The sequence below is a fragment of the Oncorhynchus mykiss genome, chromosome 6, assembly GCF_013265735.2.
Source record: "Oncorhynchus mykiss isolate Arlee chromosome 6, USDA_OmykA_1.1, whole genome shotgun sequence".
NCBI lineage: Eukaryota > Metazoa > Chordata > Actinopteri > Salmoniformes > Salmonidae > Oncorhynchus > Oncorhynchus mykiss.
The window spans coordinates 55,786-76,740 of NC_048570.1; the positions used below are offsets into that span (position 1 = coordinate 55,786).

The 20,955-nt window shown below is 47.8% G+C and overlaps 1 protein-coding gene across 2 annotated transcripts; it reads left to right on the top strand.

Moving 5' to 3' along the window:
- Nucleotides 1-287: 287 nt before the first annotated feature.
- LOC118964800 (G-protein coupled receptor 54-like) lies at nt 288-20,079 on the top strand. 2 transcript variants are annotated; one of them, XR_005051976.1, is made up of 8 exons: nt 288-553; nt 679-970; nt 2,204-2,328; nt 3,681-3,816; nt 9,533-9,771; nt 14,889-15,047; nt 17,732-19,166; nt 19,400-20,079. XR_005051976.1 is itself a non-coding variant. In XM_036979169.1 (7 exons), the coding sequence occupies exons 2-7, from the start codon at nt 715-717 to the stop codon at nt 17,975-17,977; spliced, it is 1,161 nt and encodes a 386-aa protein (XP_036835064.1). In that variant the 5' UTR covers nt 288-553; nt 679-714; the 3' UTR covers nt 17,978-20,079. The 2 variants fall into 2 exon arrangements, 1 of the variants encoding a protein (XP_036835064.1); XM_036979169.1 differs by having other exon boundaries at nt 17,732-20,079.
- Nucleotides 20,080-20,955: the final 876 nt, after the last annotated feature.

Genomic DNA, 20,955 nt, shown 5'->3' on the forward strand with positions numbered 1-20,955 from the left:
TCTACCCCCTCCCCTCTCCCCTCTCTTCTCTCTACCCCTTCCCCTCCCCTCTCTTCTCTCTACCTCCTCTCTTCTCTCTTCCCCCTCCCCTCTCTTCTCTCTACCCCCTTCCCCTCCCCTCCCCTCTCTTCTCTCTACCCCCTCCCCTCTCTTCTCTCTACCCCCTTCCCCTCCCCTCTCTTCTCTCTACCCCCTCTCTTCTCTCTTCCCCCTCCCCTCTCTTCTCTCTACCCCCTTCCCCTCCCCTCCCCTCTCTTCTCTCTACCCCCTTCCCCTCCCCTCCCCTCTCTTCTCTCTACCCCCTCCCCTCTCTTCTCTCTACCCCCTTCCCCACCCCTCTCTTCTCTCTACCTCTGAAGTCAGTGCTGTCTTTCTGTCCATTGCTGTGGCTTTGACAGAGTGCTTTGAACTGAGAGCTGATATTCTACAGATTGACCAGGGTGAAGGAGGACACGAGCGAACATTGACCGTCTCCTGTGTGAGATCTGAACTGGCCGTCGAGTGTCCTCAACATCTTGGTAGGAGTGAGCTAAAAGAGGAATACTCCGAACAGGTGACTCGACCTCTAGCTTTGATAAATTATTCTAACCACAGATCAAACAGAAATTAGATATTATGTTCACCTTTATTTATAGAACAAATATTTTAACATCCTTTTTCCACTGTTGCTTATTTTAGATTAGGGCAGCGGACTAGCTGCAGTACTTTTGCATAATGACAGACAGCCCTGTGGAGACCGGTCCCAGCAGCCTCCGTCCCCTGGCCGTAACGGACCTCTCAGGCTTACTGTGTAACCAGTCAGCCTCTCTGGAGGACCAGGATGTCCAGGGACCCCCGGTGCTGGTGGATGCCTGGCTGGTGCCCACCATGTTCAGCCTCATCATGCTGGTCGGCCTGGTGGGGAACTCTCTGGTCATCCACGTTATTACCAGGCACCAGCAGATGAGGACCGTCACCAACTTCTATATAGGTACTGTTCTGTATGTCAACTCTGTTATATCAACTCTGTTATGTCAACTCTGTTATATCAACTCTGTTACGTCAACTCTGTTATGTCAACTCTGTTATGTCAACTCTGTTATATCAACTCTGTTATGTCAACTCTTATGTCAACTCTCTTACGTCAACTCTGTTACATCAACTCTCTTACGTCAACTCTGTTACGTCAACTCTGTTATGTCAACTCTGTTACATCAACTCTGTTATGTCAACTCTTATGTCAACTCTCTTACGTCAACTCTGTTACATCAACTCTCTTACGTCAACTCTGTTACATCAACTCTCTTACGTCAACTCTCTTACGTCAACTCTGTTACGTCAACTCTCTTATGTCAACTCTGTTACGTCAACTGTCTTATGTCAACTCTGTTACGTCAACTCTCTTATGTCAACTCTGTTAGGTCAACTCTCTTATGTCAACTCTGTTACGTCAACTCTGTGACCATTCTGTTATATCAACCTCTACTACGTGTCTGTACTCGTTGTGCCGTGTTGCTGCAGTGAAACAAAGACATCTTGTTCCTGGTGTGTTGTGTCCCCTTCAACGCTACCCTAACCTCTAACCTCTAACCTCTCTGTCCTGTGTTCCTGGCTAACCTCTCTGTCCTGTGTTCCTGGCTACCCTCTAACCTCTCTGTCCTGTGTTCCTGGCTACCCTCTACCCTCTAACCTCTCTGTCCTGTGTTCCTGACTATCCTCTACCCTCCAACCTCTCTGTCCTGTGTTCCTGGCTACCCTCTAACCTCTCTGTCCTGTGTTCCTGGCTACCATCTAACCTCTCTGTACTGTGTTCCTGGCTAACCTCTAACCGCTAACCTCTCTGTCCTGTGTCCTTGGCTACCCTCTAACCTCTCTGTCCTGTGTTTCTGGCTACCCTCTACCCTCTAACCTCTCTGTCCTGTGTTCCTGGCTACCCTCTACCCTCTAACCTCTCTGTCCTGTGTTCCTGGCTACCCTCTAACCTCTAACCCCTCTGTCCTGTGTCCTTGGCTACTCTCTACCCTCTAACCTCTCTGTCCTGTGTTCCTGGCTACCCTCTAACCTCTCTGTCCTGTGTCCCTGGCTACCCTCTAACCTCTCTGTCCTGTGTTCCTGGCTACCCTCTAACCTCTCTGTCCTGTGATCCTGGCTACCCTATAACCTCTCTGTCCTGTGTTCCTGGCTACCCTCTAACCTCTAACCTCTCTGTCCTGTGTTGCTGCAGTGAACCTGGCCACCACAGACATAATGTTCCTGGTGTGTTGTGTTCCCTTCACCGCTACCCTGTACCCTCTGCCAAGCTGGGTGTTCGGAGATCTCATGTGTCGTCTGGTCAGCTACCTACAACAGGTGGGTCACACACACAAACCACTGACTGTCAGCTACCTACAACAGGTGGGTCACACACAAACCACAGACTGTCAGTTACCTACAACAGGTGGGTCACACACAAACCACAGACTGTCAGTTACCTACAACAGGTGGGTCACATAAAAGACACACACAGGGGTCAGAGTTGGACTCTGCAGGGTCTGTATCGTTTTTGTCTAAAAATAGAAGCTCAAAGGTGATTTTTGTGCTTTTAACGAAATTATTGTAAAAATTCAATAGTGATTAGTGTGTTCCAGGTGACCTGTATAACAGTGTGTTCCAGGTGACCTGTATAACTGTGTGTTCCAGGTGACCTGTATAACTGTGTGTTCCAGGTGACCTGTATAACTGTGTGTTCCAGGTGACCTGTATAACGGTGTGTTCCAGGTGACCTGTATAACTGTGTGTTCCAGGTGACCTGTATAACTGTGTGTTCCAGGTGACCTGTATAACAGTGTGTTCCAGGTGACCTGTATAACTGTGTGTTCAGGTGACAGGCCAGGCAACCTGTTTATCTGTGTGTTCCAGGTGACAGGCCAGGCAACCTGTTTATCTGTGTGTTCCAGGTCAAAGGCCAGGCAACCTGTTTATCTGCGTGTTCAGGTGACAGGCCAGGCAACCTGTTTATCTGCGTGTTCAGGTGACAGGCCAGGCAACCTGTTTATCTGTGTGTTCCAGGTGACCTGTATAACTGTGTGTTCCAGGTGACCTGTATACCTGTGTGTTCCAGGTGACCTGTATAACAGTGTGTTCCATGTGACCTGTATAACAGTGTGTTCCAGGTGACCTGTATAACTGTGTGTTCCAGGTGACCTGTATAACTGTGTGTTCCAGGTGACCTGTATAACTGTGTGTTCCAGGTGACCTGTATAACTGTGTGTTCAGGTGACAGGCCAGGCAACCTGTTTATCTGTGTGTTCCAGGTGACAGGCCAGGCAAGGCAACCTGTTTATCTGTGTGTTCCAGGTCACAGGCCAGGCAAGGCAACCTGTTTATCTGTGTGTTCCAGGTGACAGGCCAGGCAAACTGTTTATCTGTGTGTTCCAGGTGACAGGCCAGGCAACCTGTTTATCTGTGTGTTCCAGGTGACAGGCCAGGCAACCTGTTTATCTGTGTGTTCCAGGTGACCTGTATAACTGTGTGTTCCAGGTAACCTGTATAACTGTGTGTTCCAGGTGTAAGCTCAGGTCGACCTGTTTATCTGTGTGTTCCAGGTGACAGCCCAGGTCGACCTGTTTATCTGTGTGTTCCAGGTGACAGCCCAGGTCGACCTGTTTATCTGTGTGTTCCAGGTGACAGCCCAGGTCGACCTGTTTATCTGTGTGTTCCAGGTGACAGCCCAGGCGACCTGTATCACTCTGTCTGCTATGAGTGTTGACCGTTGCTATGTGACCGTCTACCCTCTACAGTCCCTACGCCACCGCACCCCTCGCATGGCCGTGACGGTCTCTGTTTCCATCTGGATAGGTACACACACACCACACACACACACCACACACACACACCACACACACACCACACACACACACCACACACACACCACACACACACACACCACACACACACCACACACACACACCACACACACACACACCACACACACACCACACACACACCACACACCACACACACAACACACACACACACCACACACACACACCACACAAACCACGCACACATACCACACACACCACACCACACACACCACACCACACACACACCACACACACACACCACACACACACACACCACACACACACACACCACACACACCACACAAACCACGCACACACACCACACACACACACACACCACACAAACCACGCAGACATACCTCACACACCACACCACACACCACACACACACACACACCACACACACACACCACACAAACCACACACACATACCAAACACACCACACACACACACCACACACACATACCACACACACCACACACACCACAAACACACACCACACAAACCACACACACCACACCACACACACCACACACACATACCACACACACATACCACACACACCACACACCACACCACACACACCACAAACACACACCACACAAACCACACACACATACCACACACCACACCACACGCACCACACACACCACACCACACGCACCACACCACTCACCACACACACCACAAACCACACACCACACACACATACCACACACACACACACACACCACACAAACCACACACACATACCACACACACCACACCACACGCACCACACACACCACACCACTCACCACACACACCACAAACCACACACCACACACACATACCACACACACACACACACACCACACAAACCACACACACATACCACACAAACCACACACACATACCACACAAACCACACACACACCACAAACACACACCACACAAACCACACACACATACCACACACACATACCACACACACCACACACACACCACACACACCACACGCACACACACACACCACAAACACACACCACGCAAACCACACACACCACACACACATACCACACACACCACACCACACACACCACACCACTCACCACACACACCACAAACCACACACACACACACCACACACACACACACCACACACCACATACACACACCACACACACTCCATCTCCCTCTCTCAATCTCCTTCTCACCATCTCTCCTTCTCTCCATCTCCATCTCTCCTTCTATATTTGTCCTGCTCTCCATCTCCCCATCTTTATCAATCTATATCTCCATCTCTATCTCTCTATCTATCTCTACATCTATTTTTCTCTCCATCTCCATCTCTATTCAATTCAATTCAAGGGGTTTTATTGGCATGGGAAACGTGTTAACATTGCAAAAGCAAGTGAGGTAGATAATATACAAAAGTGAAATAAACAATACAAATCAAAAACTGAAAAATTGGGCGTGCAAAATTATTCAGCCCCTTTACTTTCAGTGCAGCAAACTCTCTCCAGAAGTTCAGTGAGGATCTCTGAATGATCCAATGTTGACCTAAATGACTAATGATGATAAATACAATCCACCTGTGTGTAATCAAGTCTCCGTATAAATGCACCTGCACTGTGATAGTCTCAGAGGTCCGTTAAAAGCGCAGAGAGCATCATGAAGAACAAGGAACACACCAGGCAGGTCCGAGATACTGTTGTGAAGAAGTTTAAAGCCGGATTTGGATACAAAAAGATTTCCCAAGCTTTAAACATCCCAAGGAGCACTGTGCAAGCGATAATATTGAAATGGAAGGAGTATCAGACCACTGCAAATCTACCAAGACCTGGCCGTCCCTCTAAACTTTCAGCTCATACAAGGAGAAGACTGATCAGAGATGCAGCCAAGAGGCCCATGATCACTCTGGATGAACTGCAGAGATCTACAGCTGAGGTGGGAGACTCTGTCCATAGGACAACAATCAGTTGTATATTGCACAAATCTGGCCTTTATGGAAGAGTGGCAAGAAGAAAGCCATTTCTTAAAAATATCCATAAAAAGTGTCGTTTAAAGTTTGCCACAAGCCACCTGGGAGACACACCAAACATGTGGAAGAAAGTGCTCTGGTCAGATGAAACCAAAATTGAACTTTTTGGCAACAATGCAAAACGTTATGTTTGGCGTAAAAGCAACACAGCTGAACACACCATCCCCACTGTCAAACATGGTGGTGGCAGCATCATGGTTTGGGCCTGCTTTTCTTCAGCAGGGACAGGGAAGATGGTTAAAATTGATGGGAAGATGGATGGAGCCAAATACAGGACCATTCTGGAAGAAAACCTGATGGAGTCTGCAAAAGACCTGAGACTGGGACGGAGATTTGTCTTCCAACAAGACAATGATCCAAAACATAAAGCAAAATCTACAATGGAATGGTTCAAAAATAAACATATCCAGGTGTTAGAATGGCCAAGTCAAAGTCCAGACCTGAATCCAATCGAGAATCTTTTTATTTTTTATTTTTATTTCACCTTTATTTAACCAGGTAGGCTAGTTCTCATTTGCAACTGCGACCTGGCCAATATAAAGCATAGCAGTGTGAACAGACAACACAGAGTTACACATGGGGTAAGAGCATACAAGTCGCAGTGGTGGGTGGTATAAGGTGCTTTAGTGACAAAACGGATGGCACTGTTATAAACTGCATCCAGTTTGCTGAGTAGAGTGTTGGAAGCAATTTTGTAGATGACATCGCCAAAGTCGAGGATCGGTAGGATAGTCAGTTTTACTAGGGTAAGTTTGGCGGCGTGAGTGAAGGAGGCTTTGTTGCGGAATAGAAAGCCGACTCTTGATTTGATTTTCGATTGGAGATGTTTGATATGAGTCTGGAAGGAGAGTTTACAGTCTAGCCAGACACCTAGGTACTTATAGATGTCCACATATTCAAGGTCGGAACCATCCAGGGTGGTGATGCTGGTCAGGCGTGCGGGTGCAGGCAGCGAACGGTTGAAAAGCATGCATTTGGTTTTACTAGCGTTTAAGAGCAATTGGAGGCCACGGAAGGAGTGTTGTATGGCATTGAAGCTTGTTTGGAGGTTAGATAGCACAGTGTCCAAGGACGGGCCGGAAGTATATAGAATGGTGTCGTCTGCGTAGAGGTGGATCAGGGAATCGCCCGCAGTATGAGCAACATCATTGATATATACAGAGAAAAGAGTCGGCCCGAGAATTGAACCCTGTGGCACCCCCATAGAGACTGCCAGAGGACCGGACAGCATGCCCTCCGATTTGACACACTGAACTCTGTCTGCAAAGTAATTGGTGAACCAGGCAAGGCAGTCATCCGAAAAACCGAGGCTACTGAGTCTGCCGATAAGAATATGGTGATTGACAGAGTCGAAAGCCTTGGCAAGGTCGATGAAGACGGCTGCACAGTACTGTCTTTTATCGATGGCGGTTAGGATATCGTTTAGTACCTTGAGCGTGGCTGAGGTGCACCCGTGACCGGCTCGGAAACCAGATTGCACAGCGGAGAAGGTACGGTGGGATTCGAGATGGTCAGTGACCTGTTTGTTGACTTGGCTTTCGAAGACCTTAGATAGGCAGGGCAGGATGGATATAGGTCTGTAACAGTTTGGGTCCAGGGTGTCTCCCCCTTTGAAGAGGGGGATGACTGCGGCAGCTTTCCAATCCTTGGGGATCTCAGACGATATGAAAGAGAGGTTGAACAGGCTGGTAATAGGGGTTGCGACAATGGCGGCGGATAGTTTCAGAATCTGTGGAAAGAACTGAAAACTGCTGTTCACAAATGCTCTCCATCCAACCTCACTGAGCTCGAGCTGTTTTGCAAGGAGGAGTGGGAAAACATTCTTAGTCTCTCGATGTGCAAAACTGATAGAGACATACCCCAAGCGACTTACAGCTGTAATCGCAGCAAAAGGTGGCGCTACAAAGTATTAACTTAAGGGGGCTGAATAATGTTGCACGCCCAATTTTTCAGTTTTTGATTTGTTAAAAAAGTTTGAAATATCCAATAAATGTCGTTCCACTTCATGATTGTGTCCCACTTGTTGTTGATTCTTCACAAAAAAACTACAGTTTTATATCTTTATGTTTGAAGCCTGAAATGTGGCAAAAGGTCACAAAGTTCAAGGGGGCCGAATACTTTCGCAAAGTGCCTTGGCACTCGGCCCCCTTGAACTTTGCGACCTTTTGCCACATTTCATTTATGCTTATTTATTTTCTCTTTTGTACATGAACCATTTGTACATCGTTACAAAACTATATATATATATAAATAATATTATATATATATAGTTTTGTAACGATGTACAAATGGTTCATGTACAAAAGGGAAAATAAATAAGCATAAATATGGGTTGTATTTACAATGGTGTTTGTTCTTCCCTGGTTGCCCTTTTCTTGTGGCAACAGGTCACAAATCTTGCTGCTGTGATGCCACACTGTGGAATTTCACCCAGTAGATATGGGAGTTCATCAAAATCGGGTTTGTTTTCTAATTCTTTGTGGATCTGAGGGAAATATGTGTCTCTAATATGGTCGTACATTGGACAGGAGGTTAGGGGAAGTGCATCTCAGTTTCCACCTCATTTTGTGGGCAGTGAGCACATAGCCTGTCTTCTCTTGAGAGCCAGGTCTGCCTACCACAGCCTTTCTCAATAGCAAGGCTACGCTCACTGAGTCTGTACATAGTCAAAGCTTTCCTTAAATTTGGGTCAGTCATAGTGGACAGGTATTCTGCCACTGTGTACTCTGTTTACCGTCAAATAGCATTCTAGTTTATTCAGTTTTTTGGTAATTCTTTCCAATGTGTCAAGTTATATTATCTTTTTGTTTTCCCATGATTTGGTTGCGTCTAATTGTGCTGATGTCCTGGGGCTCTGTGGGATGTGTTTGTGTTTGTGAACAGAGCCCCAGGACCAGCTTGCTTAGGGGACTCTTCTCAAGGTTCATCTCTCTGTAGGTGATGGCTTTGTTATGGAAGGTTTGGGAACGCTTCCTTTTAGGTGGTTGTAGAATTTAATGGCTCTTTTCTGGATTTTGATAATTAGTGGGTATCGGCCTAATTCTGCAGTCTCAATTTGGTGTTTGTCCCATTTTGTGAATTATTGGTTGGGGAGCGGACCCCAGACCTCACAACCATAGAGGGCAATGGGTTCTATAACTGATTCAAGTATTTTTTGCCAGATCCTAATTGGTATGTTGAATTTTATGTTCCTTTTGATGGCATAGAATGCCCTTCTTGTCTTGTCTCTCAGGTCGTTCACAGCTTTGTATATCTCCATCTCCATCACTCCATGTCCATCTCTCCATCTATCCTGCTCTCCATCTCTCCCTCTCTCTCTCTCCATCTCCATCTCTATCTCTATCTATCCTGCTCTCCATCTCTCTCTCTCGCCATCTCTATCTCTCCATCTCTCCACCTCTCCATCTCTCATCTCTCCATCTCTCCACCTCTCCATCTCTATCTCTCATCTCTCTATCTCTCTATCTCCATCTCTCCACCTCTCCATCTCTCATCTCTCCATCTCTCCACCTCTCCATCTCTATCTCTATCTATCCTGCTCTCCATCTCTCTCTCTCGCCATCTCTATCTCTCCATCTCTCCACATCTCTATCTCCATCTCTCCACCTCTATCTCTCATCTCTCCATCTCTCCCTCTCCATCACTCTGTCTCCATATCTCTCCATCTCTCCATCCTTCCCCCAGGTTCTCTCCTGCTGTCAGTGCCTATAGCTCTGTATCAGCGTTTAGAAGAAGGCTGTTGGTTCGGTCCCCAGACCTACTGCAGCGAAGTGTTTCCTTCAGCCCGCCTCCAGAGAGCGTTTATCCTTTACAGCTTCCTGGCTGTCTACCTGTTACCTCTCGTCACCATCTGCTTCTGTTACGCCTTCATGATCAAACGCATGGGACAGCCCTCGGTACAGCCCACCGACAGCAACTACCAGGTAGTTAGACAACACAACCTGTCTACCTCTTACCCTAACCCCATCCTCTAACCCTCCCCTAACCCCGTCCTCTATCCTTACCCTAACCCCATCCTCTAACCCTCCCCTAACCCCATCCTCTAACCCTCCCCTAACCCCATCCTCTAACCTTCCCCTAACCCCATCCTCTAACCCTCCCCTAACCCCATCCTCTAACCCTCCCCAACCCCATCCTCTAACCCTCCCCTAACCCCATCCTCTAACCCTCCCCCAACCCCGTCCTCTATCCTTACCCTAACCCCATCCTTTAACCCTCCCCTAACCACATCCTCTAACCCTCCCCTAACCCCATCCTCTAACCCTCCCCCAACCCCATCCCCTAACACTCCCCTAACCCCATCCCCTAACCCCATCCTCTAACCTTCCCCTAACCCCATCCTCTAACCCTCCCCTAACCCCATCCCCTAACCCTCCCCTAACCCCATCCTCTAACCTTCCCCTAACCCCATCCTCTAACCCCATCCTCTAACCTTCCCCTAACCCCATCCTCTAACCCTCCCCTAACCCCATCCCCTAACCCTCCCCTAACCCCATCCTCTAACCTTCCCCTAACCCCATCCTCTAACCCCATCCTCTAACCTTCCCCTAACCCCATTTTCTAACCCTCCCCTAACCCCATCCCCTAACCCCATCCTCTAACCCTCCTCTAACCCTCCCCTAACCCCATCCTCTAACCCTCCCCTAACCCCATCCTCTAACCCCATCCCCTAACCCCATCCCCTAACCCTCCCCTAACCCCATCCTCTAACCCTCCCCTAACCCCATCCTCTAACCCTCCTCTAACCCCATCCTCTAACCCTCCCCTAACCCCATCCTCTAACCCCATCCTCTAACCTTCCCCTAACCCCATCCTCTAACCTTCCCCTAACCCCATCATCTAACCCTCCTCTAACCCCATTCTCTAACCCTCCCCTAACCCCATCCTCTAACCCTCCCCTAACCCCATCCTCTAACCCCATCCTCTATCCCTCCCCTAACCCCATCCTCTATCCCTCCCCTAACCCCATCCTCTATCCCTCCCCTAACCCCATCCTCTAACCCTCCCCTAACCCCATCCTCTAACCCGCCCCTAACCCCATCCTCTAACCCTCCCCTAACCCCATCCTCTAACCCTCCCCTAACCCCATCCTCTAACCCTCCTCTAACCTTCCCCTAACCCCATCCCCTAACCTTCCCCTAACCCCATCCTCTAACCCCATCCTCTAACCCTCCCCTAACCCCATCCCCTAACCTTCCCCCAACCCCATCCCCTAACCCTCCCCTAACCCCATCCCCTAACCCCATCCTCTAACCTTCCCCTAACCCCATCCTCTAACCCTCCCCTAACCCCATCCCCTAACCCTCCCCTAACCCCATCCCCTAACCCTCCGCTAACCCCATCCTCTAACCTTCCCCCAACCCCATCCTCTAACCCCATCCCCTAACCCTCCCCTAACCACATCCTCTAACCCTCCCCTAACCCCATCCCCTAACCCTCCCCTAACCCCATCCTCTAACCCTCCTCTAACCCTCCCCTAACCCCATCTTCTAACCCTCCCCTAACCCCATCCCCTAACCCTCCCCTAACCCCATCCTCTAACCCTGCCCTAACCCCATCCTCTAACCCTCCTCTAACCCCATCCTCTAACTCTCCCCTAACCCCATCCTCTAACCCCATCCTCTAACCTTCCCCTAACCCCATCCTCTAACCTTCCCCTAACCCCATCATCTAACCCTCCTCTAACCCCATCCTCTAACCCTCCCCTAACCCCATCCTCTAACCCCATCCTCTAACCTTCCCCTAACCCCATCCTCTAACCTTCCCCTAACCCCATCCTCTATCCTTCCCCTAATCCCATCCTCTATCCCTCCCCTAACCCCATCCCCTAACCCTCCCCTAACCCCATCCTCTAACCCTCCCCTAACCCCATCCTCTAACCCTCCTCTAACCCCATCCTCTAACCCTCCCCTAACCCCATCCTCTAACCCCATCCTCTAACCTTCCCCTAACCCCATCCTCTAACCTTCCCCTAACCCCATCATCTAACCCTCCTCTAACCCCATTCTCTAACCCTCCCCTAACCCCATCCTCTAACCCTCCCCTAACCCCATCCTCTAACCCCATCCTCTATCCCTCCCCTAACCCCATCCTCTATCCCTCCCCTAACCCCATCCTCTATCCCTCCCCTAACCCCATCCTCTAACCCTCCCCTAACCCCATCCTCTAACCCGCCCCTAACCCCATCCTCTAACCCTCCCCTAACCCCATCCTCTAACCCTCCCCTAACCCCATCCTCTAACCCTCCTCTAACCTTCCCCTAACCCCATCCCCTAACCTTCCCCTAACCCCATCCTCTAACCCCATCCTCTAACCCTCCCCTAACCCCATCCCCTAACCTTCCCCCAACCCCATCCCCTAACCCTCCCCTAACCCCATCCCCTAACCCCATCCTCTAACCTTCCCCTAACCCCATCCTCTAACCCTCCCCTAACCCCATCCCCTAACCCTCCCCTAACCCCATCCCCTAACCCTCCGCTAACCCCATCCTCTAACCTTCCCCCAACCCCATCCTCTAACCCCATCCCCTAACCCTCCCCTAACCACATCCTCTAACCCTCCCCTAACCCCATCCCCTAACCCTCCCCTAACCCCATCCTCTAACCCTCCTCTAACCCTCCCCTAACCCCATCTTCTAACCCTCCCCTAACCCCATCCCCTAACCCTCCCCTAACCCCATCCTCTAACCCTGCCCTAACCCCATCCTCTAACCCTCCTCTAACCCCATCCTCTAACTCTCCCCTAACCCCATCCTCTAACCCCATCCTCTAACCTTCCCCTAACCCCATCCTCTAACCTTCCCCTAACCCCATCATCTAACCCTCCTCTAACCCCATCCTCTAACCCTCCCCTAACCCCATCCTCTAACCCCATCCTCTAACCTTCCCCTAACCCCATCCTCTAACCTTCCCCTAACCCCATCCTCTATCCTTCCCCTAATCCCATCCTCTATCCCTCCCCTAACCCCATCCTCTAACCCTCCCCTAACCCCATCCTCTATCCCTCCCCTAACCCCATCCTCTAACCCTCCCCTAACCTTAACCCCTAACCCCATCCTCTAACCCTCCCCTAACCCCATCCTCTAACCCTCCCCTAACCCCATCCTCTAACCCTCCCCTAACCCCATCCTCTAACCCCATCCTCTAACCCCATCATCTAACTTTCCCCTAACCTTAACCCCTAACCTTACCCTAACCCCATCCTCTAACCTTACCCTAACCCCATCCTCTAACCCTCCCCTAACCCCATCCCCTAACCCCATCCTCTAACCCTCCCCTAACCCCATCTTCTAACCCTCCCCTAACCCCATCCTCTAACCCTCCCCTAACCCCATCCTCTAACCCTCCCCTAACCCCATCCTCTAAACCTCCCCTAACCCCATCCTCTAACCCTCCTCTAACCCCATCCTCTAACCCTCCCCTAACCCCCTCCTCTAACCTTCCCCTAACCCCATCCCCTAACCCACCTCTAACCCCGTCCTCTAACCCCATCCTCTAACCCTCCCCTAACCCCATCCTCTATCCTTCCCCTAACCCCATCCCCTAACCCCATCCTCTAACCCTCCCCTAACCCTCCCCTAACCCCATCCTCTAACCCTCCCCTAACCCCATCCTCTAACCCCATCCCCTAACCCCATCCTCTAACCCTCCTCTAACCCCGTCCTCTAACCCTCCCCTAACCCCATCCTCTAACCCTCCCCTAACCCCATCCTCTAACCTTCCCCTAACCCCATCCCCTAACCCACCTCTAACCATGTCCTCTAACCCCATCCTCTAACCCCATCCTCTAACCCTCCCCTAACCCCATCCTCTAACCTTCCCCTAACCCCATCCCCTAACCCCATCCTCTAACCCTCCCCTAACCCTCCCCTAACCCTCCCCTAACCCCATCCTCTAACCCTCCCCTAACCCTCCCCTAACCCCATCCCCTAACCCACCTCTAACCATGTCCTCTAACCCCATCCTCTAACCCCATCCTCTAACCCTCCCCTAACCCCATCCTCTAACCTTCCCCTAACCCCATCCCCTAACCCCATCCTCTAACCCTCCCCTAACCCTCCCCTAACCCCATCCTCTAACCCTCCCCTAACCCTCCCCTAACCCCATCCTCTAACCCCATCCCCTAACCCCATCCTCTAACCCTCCTCTAACCCCATCCTCTAACCCTCCCGTAACTCCCATCTCCCTGCCCATTCCTCTGAGCCTTGTAGGAACCTATGGCCAACACACAGAACAGCATAACCTCTAGCTCATTCTGCATGTTTCCATGGAAACATTAGCAATCCGCAAGCATTAGCTCTAACCCTCCCCTAACCCCATCCTCTAACCTTCCCCTAACCCCATCCTCTAACCCCGTCATCTAACCCCATCCTCTAACCCCATCCTCTAACCCTCCCCTAACCCCATCCTCTAACCTTCCCCTAACCCCATACCCTAACCCCATCCTCTAACCCTCCCCTAACCCTCCCCTAACCCTCCCCTGACCCCATCCTCTAACCCTCCCCTAACCCTCCCCTAACCCCATTCTCTAACCCTCCCCTAACCCCATCCTCTAACCCTCCTCTAACCCTCCCCTAACCCTCCCCTAACCCCATCCTCTAACCCTCCCCTAACCCTCCCCTAACCCCATCCTCTAACCCTCCCCTAACCCCATCCCCTAACCCCATCCTCTAACCCTCCCCTAACCCCATCCTCTAACCCTCCCCTAACCCCATCCTCTAACCCCATCCTCTAACCCCATCCCCTAACCCCATCCTCTAACCCTCCCCTAACCCCATCCTCTAACCCTCCCCTAACCCCATCATCTAACCTTCCCCTAACCTTAACCCCTAACCTTACCCTAACCCCATCCTCTAACCCTCCCCTAACCCCATCCTCTAACCCTCCCCTAACCCCATCCCCTAACCCTCCCCTAACCCCATCCTCTAACCCTCCCCTTACCCCATCCTCTAACCCTCCCCTAACCCCATCCTCTAACCCTCCCCTAACCCCATCCTCTAACCCCATCCCCTAACCTTAACCCCTACCCCTACCCCCTGTAGGTAATAGCCCAAGCAGAACGTGGTGCAACAGTCAGGGCTCGTGTCTCTAGGATGGTGGTGGTGATGGTGGCTCTGTTCACTGTGTGCTGGGGGCCCATCCAGATCTGCATCCTGCTCCAGGCCTTCGGACCACACCTGCGCTCCTACACACTCTACAAGGTAACTCTGTCTGCCCTACACACTCTACAAGGTAACTCTGTTTGTCTGTCTACCCTATGCACGCTACAAGGTAAGTAAGTCTGTCTGTCTGTCTGTCTGCCCTACACACTCTTCAAGGTAAAGGTCTGTCTGCCCTACACACTCTAAAAGGTAAGTCTGTCTGTCTGTCTGTTAGTCTGTCTGCCCCACACACTATAAAAGGTAAGTATGTCTGTCTGTCTGTTAGTCTGTCTGCCCTATGCACACTACAAGGTAACTCTTTCTGTCTTTCTGTCTGCCTTACGCACTCTAAAAGGTGTCTCTGTCTGTCTGCCCTACACACTCTTCAAGGTAAGTCTGTCTGTCTGTCCTATGCACTCTACAAGGTAACTCTGTCTGTCTGCCCTACGCACTCTACATGTTAACTCTGTCTGTCTGCCCTACGCACTCTAAAAGGTAAGTCTGTTTGTCTGTCTGTCCTACATACTCTACAAGGTAACTATGTCTGTCTGTCTGTCTGTCTGTCTGTCTGCCCTATTCCAATATTCCGCCATATTCCAAATGCGATCTACCCCAGCCTTGTATTAGTCCCTTCTCCTTTAGCCAACCTGATTAGTTCCCACTAGAGTTATCCTGCTGCCTATTCATTAAATTGAGTTCTATAGCTATTCTATGGTAACAAGCCACCCGTCATCACAGTGGACAAATAGCAGGCTTGAGGTTAACTCCATTTAATGTCTCTTCAATTCAGGAAGTACACTGAAATTACAACTCAAATAATTTTCAATGCGTTTCAATGACAGAAAATGTGGCGTTAGAATTTGAATTTGGTTTACTTTCTGAATATATTGGAATTTCAATGGAATTTGACCCCAACCCTGGCAGTCACTGAACAGAGATGGTGGAGCGCTGAACAGAGATGGTGGAGCACTGAACAGAGATGGTGGAGCGCTGAACAGAGATGGTGGAGCACTGAACAGAGATGGTGGAGTACTGAACAGATATGGTGGAGCACTGAACAGAGATGGTGGAGCGCTGAACAGAGATGGTGGAGCGCTGAACAGAGATGGTGGAGCGCTGAACAGAGATGGTGGAGCACTGAACAGAGATGGTGGAGCGTTGAACAGAGATGGTAGAGCACTGAACAGAGATGGTGGAGCGCTGAACAGAGATGGTGGAGCGCTGAACAGAGATGGTGGAGCACTGAACAGAGATGGTGGAGTACTGAACAGATATGGTGGAGCGCTGAACAGAGATGGTGGAGCGCTGAACAGAGATGGTGGAGCGCTGAACAGAGATGGTGGAGCGCTGAACAGAGATGGTGGAGCGCTGAACAGAGATGGTGGAGCACTGAACAGAGATGGTGGAGCGTTGAACAGAGATGGTAGAGCACTGAACAGAGATGGTGGAGCGCTGAACAGAGATGGTGGAGCGCTGAACAGAGATGGTGGAGCGATGAACAGAGGACTTGGTTGGGTTGTGTTTCGGAGGACACATGGCTCTCAACCTTCGTCTCTCCCGAGTCCGTACGGGAGTTGCATCGATGAGACAATTACTAACAATTGGATACCACGAAATTGGGGAGAAAAAAGGGGTAAAAAATAATATGTGGACAACTACAAATACCTAGGTGTCTCTATAGACTATAAACTCTCCTTCCACACTCACATCAAACATATCCAATCCAAAGTTAAATCTAGAATTGGCTTCCTATTTCGCAACAAAGCATCACACTCACACTGCCAAACATACCCTCGTAAAACTGACTATCCTACTGATCCATGACTTCAGCGATGTCATTTACAAAATAGCCTGGATTCACTCTACTCAGCAAATTGGATGTATTCTATTTGTAACCAAAGCCCCATATACGACCCACCACTGTGACCTGTACTCTCTCGTTGGTTGGCCCTCGCTTCATACTCGTCGATAAACCCACTGGCTCCATGGCATCTATAAGTCTTTGCCCCACCTTATCCCAGCCTTATCTCAGCTCACTGGTCACCATAGCAGCACCCACCCGTAGCACACTCTCCAGCAGGTATATTTCACTGGTCATCCCCAAAGCCAATTCCTCCTTTGGCCGCCTCTCCTCCCAATTCTCTGCTGCCAATGACTGGAACGAACTGCAAAAATCACTGAAGCTGGTCTCATATCTCCCTCACTAGCTTTAAGCATCAGCTGTCAGAGCAGCTTACCGATCATGGCACCTGTACATAGCCCATCCGTAAATAGCCTACCCAACTACCTCATCCCCATACTGTTATTTGTTTTTTGCTCCTTTGCACTCCGGTATCTCTACCTACACATCATCATCTGCACATCTATCACTCCAGTGGTAATGCTAAATTGTAATTATTTTCGCCTCTATGGCCTAGTTATTGCCTTACCTCCCTAATCTTACTACATCTGCACACACTGTATATAGATATTTATATTGTGTTATTGACTTATTCCATGTGTAACTCTGTGTTGTTTCTGTCGCACTGCTTTGCTTTATCTTGGCCAGGTCGCAGTTGCAAATGAGCACTTGTTCTCAACTAGCCTACCTGGTTAAATAAAGGGGAAATATATATAATTTTTTAAGTGCACGTGTAAATAAAGTGCTGGTTTTGTTTTGTTTTATAACGTGAAAATAAAGTGTTTGTTTGATTGGTTTCGTTTTGGTTAATTACATGTAAATAAAGTGATGTTTTGTTTGCCAGGTGAAGATCTGGGCCCACTGCATGTCCTACTCCAACTCTTCTGTCAACCCTCTGGTCTACGCTTTCATGGGCAACAACTTCAGAAAGGCCTTTAAAAATGCCTTCCCCTCTGTCTTCAGCCCGCAGGGCCAAGGGAGAGGGGGGGGCAGGGGGAGGGTGGGGGAGGCAGGGAGGGAAGGGGGGGGGGCAGAGTGCCAGGCCCCCAACGTGGACACAGAGATGCACTTTCTTTCATCTGGGACCTGAAGGCCAAACGTCTCATTATTTATTTACAGGTGCGTGTGTCTGTTAGCTAATGCCTGTCGTGATCTCTGAGACTGAGGTCCCAATGTGTCATGTGATTTCTGTAACTCATGTAATATGTCCCAATGGGTCATGTGATTTCTGTAACTCATGTAATATGTCCCAATGTGTCATGTGATTTCTGTAACTCATGTTACATGTCCCAATGTGTCATGTGATTTCTGTAACTCATGTCCCAATGTGTCATGTGATTTCTGTAACTCATGCTACATGTCCCAATGTGTCATGTGATTTCTGTAACTCATGTTACAGGTCCCAATGGGTCATGTGATTTCTGTAACTCAGGTAATAGGTCCCAATGTGTCATGTGATTTATGTAACTCATGGTACATCTCCCAATGTGTCATGTGATTTCTGTAACTCATGTAATATGTCCCAATGTGTCATGTGATTTCTGTAACTCATGTTACATGTCCCAATGTGTCATGTGATTTCTGTAACTCATGTTACATGTCCCAATGTGTCATGTGATTTCTGTAACTCATGTTACAGGTCCCAATGTGTCATGTGATTTCTGTAACTCATGTTACAGGTCCCAATGTGTCATGTGATTTCTGTAACTCATGTTACATGTCCCAATGTGTCATGTGATTTCTGTAACTCATGTTACAGGTCCCAATGTGTCATGTGATTTATGTAACTCATGTTACATGTCCCAATGTGTCATGTGATTTCTGTAACTCATGTTACAGGTCCCAATGTGTCATGTGATTTCTGTAACTCATGTTACATGTCCCAATGTGTCATGTGATTTCTGTAACTCATGTTACATGTCCCAATGTGTCATGTGATTTCTGTAACTCATGTTACATGTCCCAATGTGTCATGTGATTTCTGTAACTCATGTTACATGTCCCAATGTGTCATGTGATTTCTGTTACTGATGTTACAGGTCCCAATGTGTCATGTGATTTCTGTAACTCATGTTACATGTCCCAATGTGTCATGTGATTTCTGTAACTCATGTTACATGTCCCAATGTGTCATGTGATTTCTGTAACTCATGTTACATGTCCCAATGTGTCATGTGATTTCTGTAACTCATGTTACATGTCCCAATGTGTCATGTGATTTCTGTAACTCATGTTACAGGTCCCAATGTGTCATGTGATTTCTGTAACTCATGTTACATGTCCCAATGTGTCATGTGATTTCTGTAACTCACGTTACAGGTCCCAATGTGTCATGTGATTTCTGTAACTCATGTCCCAATGTGTCATGTGATTTCTGTAACTCATGTTACATGTCCCAATGTGTCATGTGATTTCTGTAACTCATGTTACATGTCCCAATGTGTCATGTGATTTCTGTAACTCATGTTACATGTCCCAATGTGTCATGTGATTTCTGTTACTCATGTTACAGGTCCCAATGTGTCATGTGATTTCTGTAACTCATGTTACATGTCCCAATGTGTCATGTGATTTCTGTAACTCATGTTACATGTCCCAATGTGTCATGTGATTTCTGTAACTCATGTTACATGTCCCAATGTGTCATGTGATTTCTGTAACTCATGTTACATGTCCCAATGTGTCATGTGATTTCTGTAACTCATGTTACAGGTCCCAATGTGTCATGTGATTTCTGTAACTCATGTTACATGTCCCAATGGGTCATGTGATTTCTGTAACTCATGTTACATGTCCCAATGTGTCATGTGATTTCTGTAACTCATGTTACATGTCCCAATGGGTCATGTGGTCTTTTATGTCTTTGTTCAGTTTTTTTTTACTGTCTGATATTCCTATTAATTATGTTAATATGTATTCCTATTCATTATATACATTTGATATATATTAATTATGTTAATCTTTATTTCAATTTATTATTATGTAAATGTTTTCTTCCAATTCATTATGTAGATTTTTATTTCTATATTTGGTCTCTCTAGTCTAGAACATAGTAGTAGTGTAGTACTGTAATACTCTAGTACTGTAGTACTGTAATACTCTAGTACTGTAATACTGTAATACTCTAGTACTGTACTACTGTAGTACTGTAATACTATAGTACTGTAATACTGTAGTACTATAATACTGTAATACTCTAGTACTGTAATACTGTAATACTCTAGTACTGTAATACTCTAGTACTGTAATACTGTAATACTGTAGTACTATAATCCTGTAATACTCTAGTACTGTAATACTCTAGTACTGTAATACTGTAATACTCTAGTACTGGGATACTGTAATACTGTAGAACTGTAATACTGTAATACTCTAGTACTGTAATACCGTAGTACTATAATACTGTAATACTCTAGTACTGTAATACGGTAGAAGTATAATACTGTAATACTGTAGTACTATAATACTGTAATACTCTAGTACTGTAATACTGTAGTACTATTATACTGTAATACTCTAGTACTGTAGTACTGCAATACTCTAGTACTGTACTACTGTATAACTGTAATACTGTAATACTCCAGTACTGTAATACTTTAATACTCCAGTACTGTAATACTGTAATACTCTAGTACTGTAATACTGTAGTACTGTAATACTGTAATTCTGTAGTACTGTAGTACTATAATGCTGCAATACTCTAGTACTGTAGTACTCTAGTACTGTAATACTGTAGAACTCTAATACTGCAATACTGTAGTACTATAATACTGTAATACTCTAGTACTGTAATACTGTAGTACTATTACACTGTAATACTGTAATAATGTAATACTCCAGTACTGTAGTACTGTAATACTCTAGTACTGTAATACTGTAATACTCCAGTACTGTAATACTGTAATACTCTAGTACTGTAATACTCTAGTACTGTAATACTGTAATTCTGTAGTACTGTAGTACTATAATGCTGCAATACTCTAGTACTGCAGTACTGTAATACTGTAATACTCTACTACTGTAGTATTGTAACACTGTAATACTCTACTACTGTAGTACTGTAGTATT